This window comes from Hyaena hyaena, unplaced genomic scaffold, assembly GCF_003009895.1.
Source record: "Hyaena hyaena isolate Hyena2069 unplaced genomic scaffold, ASM300989v1 scaffold_839, whole genome shotgun sequence".
Lineage (NCBI taxonomy): Eukaryota > Metazoa > Chordata > Mammalia > Carnivora > Hyaenidae > Hyaena > Hyaena hyaena.
Window position 1 is genome coordinate 153,242 of NW_024081463.1, and position 17,582 is coordinate 170,823.

At 39.9% G+C, this 17,582-nt stretch overlaps 1 protein-coding gene across 1 annotated transcript in view; it reads left to right on the top strand.

Moving 5' to 3' along the window:
- KCNH8 (potassium voltage-gated channel subfamily H member 8) overlaps positions 1-17,582 on the top strand; it is a 365,145-nt gene that overhangs the window by 139,864 nt on the left and 207,699 nt on the right. Inside the window, exon 3 of the mRNA XM_039219708.1 lies at positions 14,829-14,960. Within this exon, the coding sequence (XP_039075639.1) occupies positions 14,829-14,960 (132 nt within the window). The remainder of the gene's footprint in view (positions 1-14,828; positions 14,961-17,582) is intronic.

Sequence of the window (17,582 nt, forward strand, 5' to 3'; positions counted from 1 at the left end):
CTGCAACCATGTATTTATACACTGGAGAATTGTGATGTCCTTAACCACTTCTTTTCCATTTCTCTTCCCATGTTTCCACATTCTCATCTCAAAATTTCTGCTTTCTCCCATAGGACATATTTTCCATCATTTTTACCTTACTTTTCAACCTTTTAAACACAGATTCCTATTCCAAATCTACTTCAAGACAAAACAAAACAGCCTTGATCAATGCTGAATTTGTTATGTGTCCTGGCTTATTTTATCAGTATCAATAATATATGCAAGTATAATTTTTCCTCTTAAGGTATCAAAACTAGATTACCCACTCGTATGATGATTATTCCTTTGGGGATTTCTTTTAATGTTTGGAGAAATGCACTGTGTTTTAGCACAAAGCCCATGAAACTAAAAGTCATGTGACTGGAGGTCTAGTCCCACCTCTTTCCACAATTAACATTAATCATTCTGAATGGTTTATTCAACCACTCTGAACTCAGGATTTTCAGCTTTCCAGTAAAGAGTTTCATCTCATCACGTAAAGAACTTTTGTTAACTCCAGCAATCTAAGCTGACTGTATTTCAGCTTCATGAGTACTAGCTTCATGTTCAAATACTAGCTTAGATGTTCGAATAAATGCTGACTAATTCTCCATTTTCCAAAGCAATAAACATTTCCTTACTTTTAAAAAAACATGAAGTGTTTCATATATATGCACAGAGATTTTTATAACCAATACCCACCTTGTACCATCACCTAGCTTTAACAAATGTTAATACTGAGCCACAGTTACGATTGATTGTGTTTTTTAATAGTTAAAGAATGAAAGCATTACATGTGCAGGTAAAGCCCTTAATTTATATAACCAGTCAAAAAACTATCAAATGCTTTTGCACATTTTGGCCTCTTCAAAGCTCTTGACCATGGGATGTAGCCATATATCCAGTATGCAGATGTGGTGCACACAGGTGTAAAAATTGTATCTGGGCATTCTCAGTGAGTAATTGAAGAATCTAGGACTCAACCACATGCAAGGTGATCAAAGCTCTGCTTTCTTTCCATTATATCTTGACTCCTTTTCTAAATATTTCATTTTTGTAATTGGGGTTCCTCATAAGCAACCACAGATTGATTCTAGTTATCTTATGCAAAATACTAATTTATTAAAAATATAGATTATAACCTATTGGACCAAAGAACGTAATGAGCAACCAGCTTTTGAAAAAAGCCAGGAAGCAGTAGTGCTCTGTAAGGCCTGGGTTGCAGGAATAACTGGAAATATTTTTCTGGCCTTCATTGTTACATGAATCTGATCCCTCCAATTTTGATCTTGGATCCCTCTGTTCATGATCAAAACTACCAGTAGAAACAGACTGATCAGTCTGATGTGCATGATTTGCCCCTCCCTCCCGTGAGGGTGACTCAGAGCCCGGGGTTTGATGTTTCTGCCAGGGCTACATGCAGAGGGGTGTTTTGGTTTCTGGTGAAATATGGAGGTTTAGTGACAAGAGGAAGGGCATGGATGCTGTTGTGCCGAAAGTGTGAGGCAATCTACGCAACTAATTGTGGCAGCTATGAGAACGTGCGTCTCATATGTCTGATTACAGGTTAGTAATTGGCCGATGGCCCCAGCCGCTGTGCTCTGAAATTGCTTCACTGGGTTGGCACAGAAGCCAAACTTTCTGTGGGCAGCTTCCACCCAATGCCCGAGGGAAGCAGGGCTGCTAACCAGTTCTGTTCCTGGGAGATCAGAACTGCCCTGCTGGTCGCCTTGGCTGGGTGAGTCCCTGATCACCTTGGTGAACTTCCCTTACAGCTGCAGTACGGTCTAAGATACCATTGTCCAATCTTTCTTCCTTTCCTTTCTCCTTTGCTTGACCTGAGACGTGTATCATGGGCTTCTCAGCATTTGCTTCTAAGAGGACCTGCAACAGCACACAAGTAGTCATTAACATTCAAAAGCAATATTAACTAGCCCTTTCATGAATAATTTCCTAAAAATATTATTCTCCTTTTCCCACATTCTTTATCCTTCTTTTGCTGTTGTCATTGTTCTTGTAGCATTTAAAATCTTCTGATAAAGTATACGATTCGTTATAATTATTTTTCTCTCCAAAGCAGAGGATAAGTTCTCTTGAGGCCTAGGACAGAGATCTATTCTGTTTTGTTTACTGTTGTGTTGTATCCAACATTTAAGACAGTTCTCAGCCATAGAGGGTACTCAATAAATATTTGTTGAATAAATGACTGTCTTTATTTCCAATTGCTTGCAATGCATTCTCCAAATATTTTCTTTCGGGTCCTAAACTAAGTAAGCCTGGAGTCCCAGACCCCTTAACCTGTACTGAATCCATGTGGACATTATGATTATTTTTGGCCCCAACAATCATTCCTATTGCCCCGAAAAGACTATAGATTCTTCCAACTAAAGCCTTGTGCAATTAGAGTTCACTTGATCCTCGAATTCTCATTTAAAGCAAGTTCTTTTTCACTGAACAACAGCAAGTTTGAATAAATCTTAAATTGCTTTTCTTAAAGTCAGGTATCAAGGGAGCAAGCTTGCTTCAGTGTCTTGTTCTCAGAAGGAAGTTGCTTCCAAGTAGCAATCAGGAAGAGAAGCCTGTTGGATCAGACATTTTTCTGCTCACTAACAATTACCCTTCACATTTGGCCTCCCCCCCCCCCCCCCCCCCCCCCCCCCCCCCCCGAGGATCACTGAAACAGAGAGCCATGGCCCAGCATTGATTTCGGCTGAGTGCTTAAGTGCTCTTTGTTTGTTCTAGCCTTGGAAGAGAGGAGTCCAGGGGAGGTCATTGTGTGTCCTGCCTTGATGTCATGGTACAGAGATCGCCATTTCTGAAGCTTCCTAAGAAAGCAGGAAACAGCAACATTGGGAGGATGTGTCAGGCAAATGCTTTACGAATAAGGGCAAAATATGGTGCTACATACATTAACAACCTAGGTTACTACCCTTAAAAACTTTAATCAGGAAGCTTTTATGAGTACATTGTGTTCGTCTCGACATGGGGACTGAAAGCAGCACCAGTGGTGGTTTTCAGATCCCAGTCTCTCATTAGATACTGAAGCACATTGAAACCAAGAGCCATGTGTATCTTCAGGAAGGATGTGTTCCGGTCTTTTTTTTTTTTACATTTATTTATTTACTTATTTGTTTGTTTTATTTATTTATTTCCAGGAGAGAGAGAGAGACAGCATGAGCAGGGGAGGGTCAGAGAGAGAGGGAGACACAGACTCTGAAACAGGCTCCAGGCTCTGAGCTGGCAGTCAGCACAGAGCCCGACGCGGGGCTCGAACCCACAAACCGCGAGATCATGACCTAAGCAAAAGTCGGACACTTAACCGACTAAGCCACCCAGGCGCTCCGGATGTGTTCCGGTCTTAAACAGATGTAGCTGAACCTTGTTTGAAAGAGAGGTTCAACTCTTACCCTTGGTTGAGAGAGAAATGTGTTGATTACTCTAAGGCTTTATTTCATGTTTTTCTTTTACACTGTGGCATTTAAGAAAGCATCTCTCCCATTGTGTCCTAGAGCATGGGAAGAAACTCAATTCTTAAAACACTGCTTATAGAATAAGATCATTCCCAGAATACTATAGTAAAGCAAAATTAGAAAATCAAACTCAGCTTGTGTTTAAATCCATCTCTTTGGCACTTACTAGCTGTGTGATCCTGAAGAAAATACTGCACATCTCAATGTCCACACTTGTAAAATGTAGTTCATTTTGGTAAAATACTGGTCAGGTTGATCAGTGAGAAGTTTAGATTTAATACATGTAAAGCATGTGACATAGTGTCTGACACATAATGGAAGCTTAGTAAGTGACAGGTGTCACTAGCTCCTTGCTGTGTGCATTACATTGTTTATAGCATCAGGATCCCTTTACCTCTATTTCTCATTGGACTGTACCCATTTGACCTGGCACCTCTACACCTGTCCTAGCTGAACTTGTGTTTAACTGTATCTTTTCAGCTCTAGGTAGTAATTATCTATGTTTATCGCCAGAAGCAGTTTAGTTTTCTTAAATCAAGTAAGGACTCTACTGATCAATGACATAATCAATGATTTGTTGAGCAAGGTTGGTACAACTACTGACAAAAGCACATGTTGGGGATATTTTTTTTAGACCTCATGTTTCCAAGCTCCTCTTTTTCCTAATGATTAGAGATTTCCTAAAGAGAACTATACATACTCCTGGGAGAGGAATAAGATTTTTATTTAAGAGGAAAAGGAACTTGGAACAAAATGGAAAGGGGGAAAAGAACTTGGCACATTCAAATCAGTTAAGAATTGCTTGATTTGATTTCTATCCTTCCTTCATTTCTCTCTCTCTCTCTTTTTCTTCTGCCTCTCTCTCTCTCTCTCTCTCTCACTTTTTCAGCTATCCTTGGGATGTCTGCTAACACTTTTTATTTTAAGGTTTGTTTATTTTTGAGAGTCAGTGAGCACAAGCAGGGGAGGGGCAGAGAGAGATAGAGAGAGAATTTGAAGCAGGATCCAGGCTCCAAGCTTTCAGCATAGAACCCAATGCAGGGCTCAAACCCCACGAACCGTGAGGTTGTGACCTGAGCAGAAGTTGGACTCAACTGACTGAGCCACTCAGGTATCTCATCTGTTAAAACTTAAATCATGGGACTACGTAAAAAGTGATCTCCCCAGAAATAAGATCTCATCGCTCTTAGTGCCCAGTCTTAAACTTCTTTCATTTCTTACTTCAAGTCTCTAGAGTTTCCGGAATCCCACTATTTGTTTATGCTCAATTCTAGAAAAACTGCACATAAGGATTCTGAGAAGAAAGAAAGAAGCAACTATAATTTCACAATCCACCACTATTAATATTTTGTTTGCGTTCTAACAGTCCTTTTTTTCTATACAGAAACATATTTAAAACACTTTTTTGAGATCTTCTTTTTTCATTAAATATTGAAATGAAAGGTAGTTTTTAACTACTGCCCAGCTCACAGGGGTCTCCAGCTGATTTTATTCATCTCCCACCAACTCTACTCTACCTTCAGCTGTTACACGAGGTGTCCGGGCCCCAGTGCCCTTTACTTTGGGTCACTGTCACTAAGATCTAGGGGCATGTGGAGGAATGGTGTGCACACAGGCAAATCCAGTGGGGATATGACAAAGAATTGAAACATATTTGGGCTGCATTAGACCTGGATGGCCCTCAGAGGATTGTGCCCCACAGGTAGGGTAAAGCCTCTACCAGGTATTTCACCAAAGAATCCTTGCTCTCATCCCTTGGCATAGAACAGATGCCAGGAAGAGCTGGTGAGCCTGCTGTCATACTTTTCCCCCATGCAGCTCTGGGTACTTCAGGGGACTCCCTTTTTTATATGACCTTTCCTTGAGTTCACCTCTTCATACTATCCATCCCATCCTTGTGTGTGTGTGTGTGTGTGTGTGTGTGTGTGTGTGTGTGTGTGTGTTTTCCTTAGTCCCTTGAAAATAGGTCTTCCTTACTGGTAAAGAATCTGGAATGTTATGCTCATATTTTAAGCAAGCAGTGGAAAACCATTGGGTGATTCCCATCGATAGATACCCTGTATTTTCACAGCTTATTGGAAGCAGCATGGAAGGAAACCTAAAGATGGGAAGAACTCTTTCAAAGAGTGGGTGAGAGATGATTAAGGCCAGAACAAGGCAGTAGTAAAGGCATGGTAAAGAGGAAGGGTGACTAAGTGCTCAACGATAACTCAGTTGGTACTCTCATTACTGTTGCACCTGTTCTGCTACAGATACAAGTGTCCCATCGGCCAGCACCCTCAGCAGTAGCCTTGTTCACACACCTGTGGCCCCTTCCCACCCTGACCACAGTATATGTACCCCTGGACTAATTAATTACTTCCTCTCCTCTCCTCTCCTCTCCTCTCCTCTCCTCTCCTCTCCTCTCCTCTCCTCTCCTCTCCTCTCTTTACTATCAAAATTTCAGTGAGTTAGCATACAGTGAAATATTGGTTTCAGAAGTCGAAATCAGTGATTCAGCACTTACATTCAACACTCAGTGCTCATCATAACAAATGCCTTCCTTTTTAAAAATATTTATTTTTTTGAAGAGGGAGGGCAGAGAGAAGGAGAGAGATTTTTTTTAATGTTTTTATTTATTTTTGAGAAAGAGAGAGAGCATGAGCAGGGGAGGGGCAGAGAGAGAGGGAGACAGAATCTGAAGCAGGCTTCAGGCTCTGAGCTGTCAGCACAGAGCCCGACACGGGGCTCTAACTCACGAACTGCCAGATCATGACCTGAGCTGTAGTTGGACGCTCAACTAACTGAGCCACCCAGGTGCCCCAGCCCCCTCCTTAATACCCTTCGCCCATCTAGCCCATTCCACCCCCACCTACCTCCAACATTTCTCAGTTTTTCTCTATCGATAAGAGTCTCCTGTGATTTGTTTCCCTCTTCCCTCTTTATCCCCCTCCCATATGTTCATCTCTTTTGTTTCTTAAATTCCACATATGAGTGAAACCATATGGTATTTGTCTTTCTCTAATTGACTTATTTTGCTTATCACAATGCATTCTAACTCCATACACATCGTTGCAAATGGGAAGATTTTAATATTCCATCATGCACACACGTGTGTGTGTGTGTGTGTGTGTCTGTCTGTCTGTCTGTCTGTCTATATACCACATCTTCTTTATTCATTCATCAGTCAGTGGACATTTGGGTTTCCTCCATAGTTTGGCTATTGCTGATGCTGCTGCTGTAAACATTGGGTGCATGTACCTCTTCAAATCTGTATTTTTATATCCTTTGGGTAAATACCTAGTGGTGCAATAGGTGGATTGTAAGGTAGTTTTCTTTTTATTATTTTGAGGAAGTGCTAGACTGTTTTCCAGAGTGGCTGCACCAGTTTGCATCCCCAACAATGCATGAGGGTTCCCCTTTCTCTGCATCTTCGCCAACGCCTGTTGTTTCTTGTGTTGTTAATTTTAGCCATTCTGACAGGTATGAGGTGGTATCTCGTCGTGGTTTTGATTAGTATTTACCTGCTGATGAGTGATGTTGATCATCGTTTCATGTATCTGTTAACCATATGTATGTTTTCTTTGGAAAAGTGTCTATTCATGTATTCTGCCCATTTTTTAATTGGATATTTGTTTTTTGGATGTTGAGGCTGATAAGTTCTTTATAGATTTTAGATAGTAACCCTTTATTAGATATGTCATTTGCAAATATATCTTCTCCTATTCCATCAGTTGCCTTTTACTTTTGTTGATTGTTTCCTTCGCTATGCAGAAGATTTTTATCTTGATGAAGTCCCAATAGTTCAGTTTTGCTTTTGTTTCCGTTGCCTCTGGCGATGTGTCTAGTAAGAAGTTGCTGTGGCTGAGGTCAAAGAAGTTGCTTCCTGTGTTCTCCTCTAGGATTTTGATGGTTTCTGAACTCATATTTAGGTCTTTTACCCCCTGGACTAATTTCTAAAAAAGTGTCAAGCTTGTCATTGAGTGAGTAGCACTGAGACAATGGTTGTAGGAATAAGACTCAACATATTTAACGTGAAATATGAGGAGCACCTGAAAATGTTTAGGTCACATGATATTGATGCTGTTAACATTTAAGGTATTATAGTATTGTAGTAACAATTTAAAAAAACTAAACATCACACATATCTATCATTAAAAATCCAATGAAAATCCTGCTTGATGTAAGATACGTGAGGATATTCACAGTGTCCATATCCCACCTACTGCTACTGACTTACATTGGGAAAGGCAGCTTCTAAGCTCATCATGACAGCATAGACATTAAAGAGAAGGGACCAACTCACAACTCAATTTGCTTTATATCTGTACCTCCTTATATTAAGTTATTGGACCTTGAATTCATACTGGAAACCTTATCATTAGTTCTGATTTATTGCCAAATATAATCTCTTGGGGGTATGTAAAAAACATGTAAGTCTTCTTATAATTGTAAATACCAGCAAGTCAAATTCTCCAATACCCTTGTTTCCCAATGAAGAAAAAGGAAATACCAAAATGGAACCATGGGACATTCCACCGGATTTAAGCTCTGTGTAATTATTTATGCAACTCTCAAAATACATGTTACCATATAGGGTATAAACCCTCTTGTCTCCCCATGAATTGTATTTATCCATGGAAATCAGAGGTGTTATTAACTTGAATCCTGGCAGAGCTTCATCTGTTTTAACAGTCGCCAACCCACATGATAATTACTGCTGCTATACACAGAAGAACTTAAAATTGACACAGGATTTCTGCCCTCTAACCTGTTTTTAAGAATCCTTCACATCTCCGGATTTTTGGCTGAAGGATTTGCTGCCTCCCACCCTAACCTTCAGAGAGATTTATCTCACTGGACCTGAATTACTGCTGACTGAAAGATGTTGCATGGCCATTACTGTGCCCATGGGTAAACGAGGAAGAGGCCAACTTTGAGGAATAGCTTTGAATTATTACAGTCATGCAAGGATAGAGATTTTGTCAGAGAGCTAGGGCAGAAGTCCTGGTAGAAAGATTCAGGAAATCAAGGAAGGGATGGAGAGCAAATGAAGTGTGAAGGGTCATGCTTTGAACCTGCTTGGTAAGATTTTGCATCTATCCTCTTTTTCTGGAAGAAGCAAGTGGCAAATGTTTTGCTTTCTAACGTTAGAGGTAAATATTTATTTATTTTTTATTTTTTATAGTTCCCCCTCCCAGGTTACTTCTTCATTTTTTTTAATGTTTATTTTTGAGAGAGAGAGTGTGCAAGTGGATTCTGTGGGGCAGGTACAGAGGATCTGAAGCAGGCTCTGTGCTGACAGCAGAGAGCCTGTTGTGGGGCTTGAACTCACAAACCATGAGTTCGTGGCTTGAGCCAAAGTCAGATGCTTGATCGACTGAGCCACCAAGGCGCCCCAGCTAACATTCTATTTATAAAGCAGTCATTGTGGATAAACCTGAAGGAGCAATTGAAAGAGGAAAGGAAGAAGGAGGAAAGAAATGAGCCTATATTTCCCACATGCTGTTTCCCTCCTATAAACAGATCTCCTTTTATTGTGCTTTACTTTATTGCACTTCGCAGATAATTATGTTTTTTACAAATTTGTAGCAACCCTGCATATTGGAGCCATTTTCCCAACATTTGGTCACTTGGTGTCTGTGTGTCACATTTTGGTAATTCTACTATTTCCGATTTTGCATTATTATTATAGTTATCATGATGATCTGTGATCAGTGAGCTTTGTTATTACTACTGTAATTGTTTTGGGGCACCATCAACTGTGCCCATAGAAGGTAGCAAACTTAATAAACATGTGTGTTTTCACTGCTCTACCAACTGGCTATTCCCCCCCTCTCTCTCCTTCCTTGGGCCCCTCTCTTCCCTGAGACACAGCAATATTGAAATTGGGCCAATTAACAGCCCTTCAGTGGCCTCCAAGTGTTCACATGAAAGGAACAGTTGCACATCTCTCACTTTAAATCAAAAGCTGGAAATGGTTAAGCTGAGTGAGGTCGAAAGTCAAAATAGGCCAAAAGCTAGGCCTCTTTTGCCAAATAGCCAAGCTGGGAATGCACAGAAGTTCTTGAAGAAAATTAAAAGTGCCGCTCCAGTGAACACATGAATGATGGGAAAGAGAAACAGCCCCATTGCTGATAGAAAGAAAGTTTGAGTGGTCTCGATAGAAGATCGCACCAGCCACAACATTCCCTTAAAGCCCAAGTCTAAACGAGAGTGAGGTCCTAACTCTCTTCAATTCTATGAAGGCTGAGAGGTGAGGAAACTGCAGAAGAAGAGTTTGAAGCTACAGAGGTTGGTTCATGAGGTTTAAGGAAGGAAGCCATCTCCAGAATATAAAAGTGGAAGGTGAAGCGGCAGGTGCTGATGAAGAAGCCTCAGCAAGTGACCCAGAGGATGTAGTTGAGACAGTGAATGAAGGTGGCTACGCTAAATGATACATTTTCAATGTAGATGATACAACGTTCCATTGGAAAAAGATGCCCTCTAGGATTTTCAGAGCTGGCAAGGAAAAATCAATGGTTGGTTTCAGAGCTTCAAAAGACAGACTGACTCTCTTGTTCGGGGTTGATATAGCAGGTGACTTTTAGTTGAAGCCGGTGCTCATCGACCACTTCAAAAATCGTGGGGCTCTTAAGAATTATGCTAGATCGACTCTGCCTGTGCTCTATACATGGAACAACAAAGCCTGGATGATAGCACATCTGTTTACAACATGGTTTACCGAATATTTTAATTTTAAAACCACTGTTGATACTTATAGAAAAAGGTTTCCTTTCAAAATATTACTGGTCATTAATAATGCAGCTGGTCATCTAAGAGCTTTGATGGAGATGTACAATGAGATTAATGTTGTTTTCATGCCTGCTAACACAATGTCCATTCTGCAGCCCAAGGATCAAGGTATAATTTTGACTTTCAAGTGTTATTATTTAAGAAATACATTTTAGGGGCACATGGGTGGCTCAGTCAGTTGGGCATCTGACTTCAGCTCAGGTCATGATCTCACAGCTTGTGAGTTTGAGCCCCCCATTGGGCTCTGTGCTGACAACTCAGAGCCTGGAGCCTGCTTCAGATTCTGTGTCTCCCTCTCTCTCTGCCCCTCCCCTGCTCATGCTATGTCTCTCTCTGAAAAATAAATAAACATTAAAAAAAATTAGAAACACATTTTATAAGGCTGTAGCTGCCACAGATTGTGATTCCTCTGATGTACTTGGGAAAAGTACATTGAAAACCTTCTGGAAAGAATTCACCATTCTAGATGCCTTTGAGAACATTTGTGATTCATGAAAGAGCTCAAAATATCGCTACTTTAATAAGTTTTTTAAATGTTTATTTATCATTAAGAGAGAGGCAGAGTGCAAGCGGGAAAGGGGCAGAGAGAGAGGGAGACACAGAATCCGAAGCAGGTTCCAGGCCCTGAGCTGTCAGCACAGAGCCTGACGTGGCCTCAAACTCACAAACTATGAGATCATGACCTGAGCTGACGTCTGACACTTAACTGACTGAGCCAGTCAGGTGCCCCCAAAATAACACTATTAACACGGGTTTGGAAGAAGTCGATTCCAGTCCTCATGGATGCCTTTGACAGGCTCCAGACTTCAGCAGGGGAAGTAACTGCAGATGCGGAGAAACAGGAAGAGAACTGGAATGACGAATGGAGCCTGACGCTGTAACTGAATGCCTGTGATCTCATGATAAAACTTGAACAGATAAGGACTTGCTTCTTTGGATGAGCAAAGCAAGTGTTTCTTGAGATGAATCTACTCCTGATGCAGATGCTGGGAATATTGTTGAAATACCAACAAAAGATTTAGAATATCACATAAACTTAGTTGACAAAGCAGTAATAGGGCTTGAGAGGATTGACTCCAATTTTGAAAGTTCTGCAGGTAAAGTGCTATCAAATAGCATCACACGCTACAGGGAAATTGTTCATGAAAGGAAGAGTCAATCGATGTGGCAAATCTCATTGTTTTCACAGCCACCCCAACTTTCAGCAACTACCCTCCCTTGATCAGTCAGCAGCCATCAACATCAAGGCAACATCATCCAGCAAAAGGATTACAACTCAATGAGCCTTCAGATGATGGTTAGCATGCTTTAAAGAAATTAAGTATTTTTAATTAAAGCAGCTACTTTGCATTTTTAGACATAATGCTATTGCACACGTAATAGACTATTATATAGCATAAACATGACTTATATGCACTGGGAAACAAAAAAAATTCATTTAACCCACTTTATTATGATATTTACTTTTTTGGGGTGGCCCAGAACCACACCTGTAGTATCTCTGAGATATACTGCCACGCGTTTTTTGGTCACATATGCAATGGCAGACATCAACCTAGTGCATGCCCAATTATTACAAAATCTGAATTTAAAGGGACCCATGTTAATGGACTTTTACTGAATTTATAAAATGTCAAAGATTACATCTCGCTTAAAGGACAAATCTCAAAGAGCTCTTTCCACTCTCCCAGAAAGACGTAGAATGACTGCTGTGCTGATTCGACAATATTGACATGTTGACGACTATTTGCCTGGCTCTCACCTGATATGCTGTTGCCTCTCTCTAAAATACTTCATGCACCCACAGGCTCTGTGGAGACAATAATGATGATTGTTTGAGTGCATAGATAAAATGTATTTTCAGGAACATTAATAACCTCTGTTCTGATGTGGGTGATGTTTTTGCAAGATAATTGACAGAGAGATGCTTTAAAATGTCATCCAACATATCAGATTCATACTGTTTCCCGTGTCCCCACTATTAATATGTCTAGGGTCTGGTTGACAGCCTGCCCTGATAGTTCTTTCTGTTCCTCCCATAGCTACAGCATTAGTGAACACCACTCCCAAATGGAAACGGTGGCTATAGAAAAAAAAAATTTGAATTAAGAGCCATCCTGGGATGATGGGAATAGTAGTGTTTGGCCAGGACTTTGACTCATTGATGAGGTTTCCCCATTAGTCATAGACAATAGAAGTGATTTATTGTCTCATGGTTTTGGGGTTACTCTATCCATCACTGAAGTGAAGGATATAAGAATAATACAATTGAGGGAACCAAGTTAATTGGAGAAGAGAAGTTAATTGACTCCCCCATGGTCCGGAGCTGGTTAATGTTGGAGCTATGGTTAGATCCTGATCTCCTGGAGCTGGCTGATGTGGTATTGAAGTAGGATTGCTGTGGCACAGATATTTGGGAAGATGAATAAAAGGACACCATCGATCTGAGTCAGAAGATCAAAGAGGAATTCATGATTTATGATGCTGAAGCCATTTAGGAGGATGTGTTGGGACAAACACATATTCCATACCTACTTTATACAGTGGAAGCACATTGTACACACATTTATTGCATGTGTTTTCAACCACACTTTTCAAAAGGTACAGTAGCAGCTAAAATAAAATGTGATCTTTTTGTCGGATGGGCTCTGTATCAACTGTGATAGATTCCAAGGCTGGATGGATACATCACCTGCGTTGGAAACTGTAAAATCTAATACAGTATATACAAAACAACTTAAAATATCAAGGGTATTTTTGTCTTATACCTAACTTTGAAATCAACTCCCAAATAAGATGGACATTCACAGTTTTAAGGGATCTTTTTGCCCATCAAAAAAATAAAAAGAGGGGCGCCTGGGTGGCTTAGTTGGTTAGGCGTCTGACTTTCACTTAGGTCATGATCTCGCGGTTCGTGGGTTCGAGCCCCGCGTCGGGCTCTGTGCTGACTGCCAGCTCAGAGCGTGGAGCCTGTTTCAGAGTCTGTGTCTCCCTCGCTCTCTGACCCTCCCCTGCTCACGCTGTCTCTCTCTCTCTCCTAGAAATAAATAAAAAAACATTAAAAATAAAATAAAATAAAATAAAGACACACCACTCTTGGTCTACCTTCTACATGATAAGTCTTACCTACACATATTTAAAAAAATAAATAAATAAATAAAAAATAAAAAGAACAGTAGGTATGAATGGGTTAATAGTTTTGTTTTCAAGCAATAACTTTTTTTTGCCATTTTTAATTTATTTTGCCCAGGAATTTTTTTTAGAAGGAAATCTAGTATGAGAACTTTAATATATTCTTAAAATGTATATTTTAATATATATATAAATATGTCAAAATATGAACCTTAGGTTTGAACTTGAAGCTAATGATATTTCTCAGGGTTCTTTTGCTTGAAAAAAAGAATTGAACTTATCACTTTTAAAATATGCTTTTGAAATAAGATATACCTACTGAAAAATACACATGGATACGTGGAGTTTGATGGGTTTGCAAAAAACTGAACCCTCCTATGGAAGCAACAGAAAGGTCATAAAGCAAAACTTGACCAAGCATCTCAGAACTTCCAGATCTGTGTCACTTTCTTTAAAAAAAATTGTTTATTTATTTTTGAGGGGGGGAGGGACAGAGAAAGAGGGAGACACAGAAGCTGGCTCCAGGCTTTATGCTGTCAGCACAGAGCCCGACATGAGGCTCCAACTCACAAACTGCGAGATCATTACCTGAGCCCAAGTTGGGCTCCTAACCAAGTGAGCCACTCAGGCTCCCCACCTGTGTCCCCTTCTTTCTAATCATGATTTCCCAGACCGCCACCCTGACTTTTAACACTGTAGATGACTTTTGCCTGTTTTTGTACTTAATAGAAATGTATTCTACTCATTTGCAACTGGCTACTTCTGCTCAATATTATGTTAGGGATATTCATCCATCTGATTGTCAGTTATTGTATAACACTTGTTCACATTGCTGCATAATGTTGTATTGCGGGAATATATCTCAATACTGCTGTACGGTTTTTACAGTATATGTACTAATTTGCAACCGGCCAGCAACGTAAAAGAGTTTAAGTGACTACGCATTTCCCCCAAAACTTGGTATTTTTCATCCTCTTTTACTTTAGCCATTCTGGTGGACAATCATTGATTTTTAAATTGACTAAATAAACCTCTAACAATCTCATACCAAACAAAGGTCTTTATTTAGCAACCCATGTGTGTTGGGGGTAGGAAGGAGCAATGTATCATAAAGTGGAATGCTTCAGCATCAACAAGTTCAAAAGAGAAATACAGTTTGAATTACATAAGCAGAAATATCTCAGCACAGACAAGTGGTTTGTTTAAAATACAGCCTTATTTTCAAAGAAAGCATTTCATTTGGGGATGAAGAGATATGCGTATGGGCTAGACATTTATGGAATCTGAAAACTGACATTTTTAAGATTTTGGAGGGGAGGTGTGGGATAGAAGAAAACAGTAAGGACTTTATTAACTGCACAACTAACTATTGAGGTTTTCACAAAAGAAGCATGAGGCAGTGGTTGATTTGTATTTTTATTACTGTTGCAGGCTCTCCATTTTGGTGCCTCTTGGATATTGTTCCCATAAAGAATGAGAAAGGAGATGTGGTACTTTTTCTGGCCTCATTCAAAGATATAACAGATACAAAAGTGAAGATTACTCCAGAAGATAAAAAAGAAGGTTGGTACTGTTTTCAGAAAACATTGACAGATGGAGTAACATTTTGAAATTGTTTACTCAAAAACTCTGGGAGGAAAAAAAATGTCTTTTTAATAACAGCAACTGATAAATATTCATAACTGTTAGCAGTCAGTGCCTGGTGCCTATTCCAAAATCACAGAGACTTGCATGAATTTACATCCTCATCTTTGTAATAAAGACTCATTTGACGGGAACCAGAAGTTCATATTCCCATGCAAATAAGATAAAGATGGAAAAGCAGCTTACCAGAATATAAAGATTCACGCCACCTTGTTTTATTAGGGAAAAAAATTAATCAATAGCAATGAGTGAAGTTAAAATGATGTCATTTTAACATTTCGATTTTCTAATCGAAAGTACAGTAGCTCAGAACTTAGAAGTGAATATTTCACATGCAAAATGAAGAATCCAGTGTTTAGCAGTTTAGCACCAAATGTGTTTCTGCGTCTTATCGTACTTAACTCTATCATGATTTGTTTTAAGGCACAGATAAGCTTTTCAATGATCTTTAAAGGATTCTAAGATCTTACGTTGCTTTCCTCTTACCTTCTTGTTTATACTTGTTAAGCAACTCCTTGCAAGCTGACAAAAACTGGCACTGGAAGAAATGTTGGTATTATTTCATTTACACAGGCGTGGGATTACGTACTTTGGTGACCAGAGAAAAAACAATTGTCATTGCAAGAGACTTCCTATGTATGAAGTTCTTTATGAGAACAACTCTTCGACATTTCAGTTTTTATGTCTTTCTCAGAATGAACTCTTTTATTCCAACTCTTTTAAAACACATATGTGAGCATTTTAAATACATAATGTCTCTTGAAATGACAACCCAAAAGGAGACCTATCATGGGGTGGTGCCTCCTCTCCCACTTCTATCACGTGAAAAGTTTGCAGATGCACAACTGTTTTCCTGTGTATTTGCATGACTAAATAGTGTGGCATATTTTACATACACAAGGAAAGAGCAGTCTTACAATTAAAGTTATTTGGATATTAGAGCAAGTGTAATGTCTGTCCAGTGAGAGAAAGGGAATGTGGGAGTCAGTGTGCATAGATTTTGTTTTTAGGGGTTTTTTTTGCTTTTTTTTTTTTTTTGGTATTATACAAATAGAGAAGGTGAGTATGAACTATATTTGCTCACAGCACTTGTGACACCAAATATGTGGGTTTTCACCATACCAGGAACCAGTCCTACAAGTTTCTAGACACCAACTGGGTGTCTTATCATTTCATTCAGTTCTGCCACAACTCCGGAGTTAGTGTCAGTCTCCACACGTTTAGGGGTTCATTCCCACGAGCCTGTCCTCACTTCAGATGCCGGTCACAAATATTGGGTGCCGAGAGGACGTGCCCACTTCTGTCCAATTTGGCTATAAAGTTGAGGGCTCCTTCCCATTCCCCATTTTCAGATTTGATCATTTGTTAGAACAGCTCACAGCACTCGGGGAAACACTTTACTTATATGATTACAAAGGACACAATTCAGGAAGAGCAAAATGGAAGAGGTGCATGAGGCAGGGCGTGGGGAAGAGGGGTGTGGAGCGGCCATGCTCTCTCCGTGTGAGCCATGCTGCCACCACCCCAGCGTGTTTACTGACTCAAAAGCTCCCTACACCCCATGTCCAGGAGTTTTTATGGAGGTTTCATTAGGTAGACATGATTGATTACATCATTGGCCATTGGTGATGAACTCAGTCTCCAGCCTCTCTCTTCCCCCAGAAGACTAGGGGTGGGGTGAAAGTTCCAACTCTCTGATCTTGCCTGGGTCTTTCACACCAAAGCTATGAAGCTACTAAGCATTTAGTAGGGACCCCCAGCAACCAATCTATCGTTAGCATATAAAAGACACTCATTACCCCAGAGATCCAAGGGTTATAGAGTTGTTTGCTGGAGATAAAAACCAAATATATATATTTTATTATGCCACAGTAAAGATTATTTGAATAAAATTCTTATTCACATATTAATTATATATGTGTGCATATTATATGCCCTTATATATGTGTGTAGGTTGAAGTATAAAACTAAAACATAATATATGACTACTTTTTTTTTTTTTGGCCTTAAAGGGAGCAGTTTAATCAATGTGACTTGCTTTGAGCATGAGAATCATGTGTAATGGTTTTATAAACTTGAACTTGTCACCTTTGCCTTAGGCTTGTCATGTCTGTAGAGAGGGGAAAAATGCCAGTCTTGGGAGATTGAAATTGACAAAAGGAGCAAAACGTAGTTACTCATCTGGGGTTTGAAAGAGCTCAGTTAAAACACTCTTTTCTCCACCCAAGTACTGGGCCAACTCAGAAGGAACTAAGAACAAGGCAGATAGGAGATCAGCATGTCACTTTGACTTCTGATAACAGACAATGTGGCATACATCCACAGCAAGGGGGCTTCCTCTTTGTGAGCTCCAGATTTAGGCAAAGTCACCCCTTGATCACAACCAGAGCTCTAAAAAGTCAGAGGCAGAGCTCTCCAGTTATAATTTCAAGCTTAGAGGACCAAGGCACAACAGGTGCTCCCTAAAGACAGCTGCTTCTTAAAGAGGAAGGGGCTGCCCTAAACACACCTATCTGCCCTTCCAAACTCAATCCAATTAAA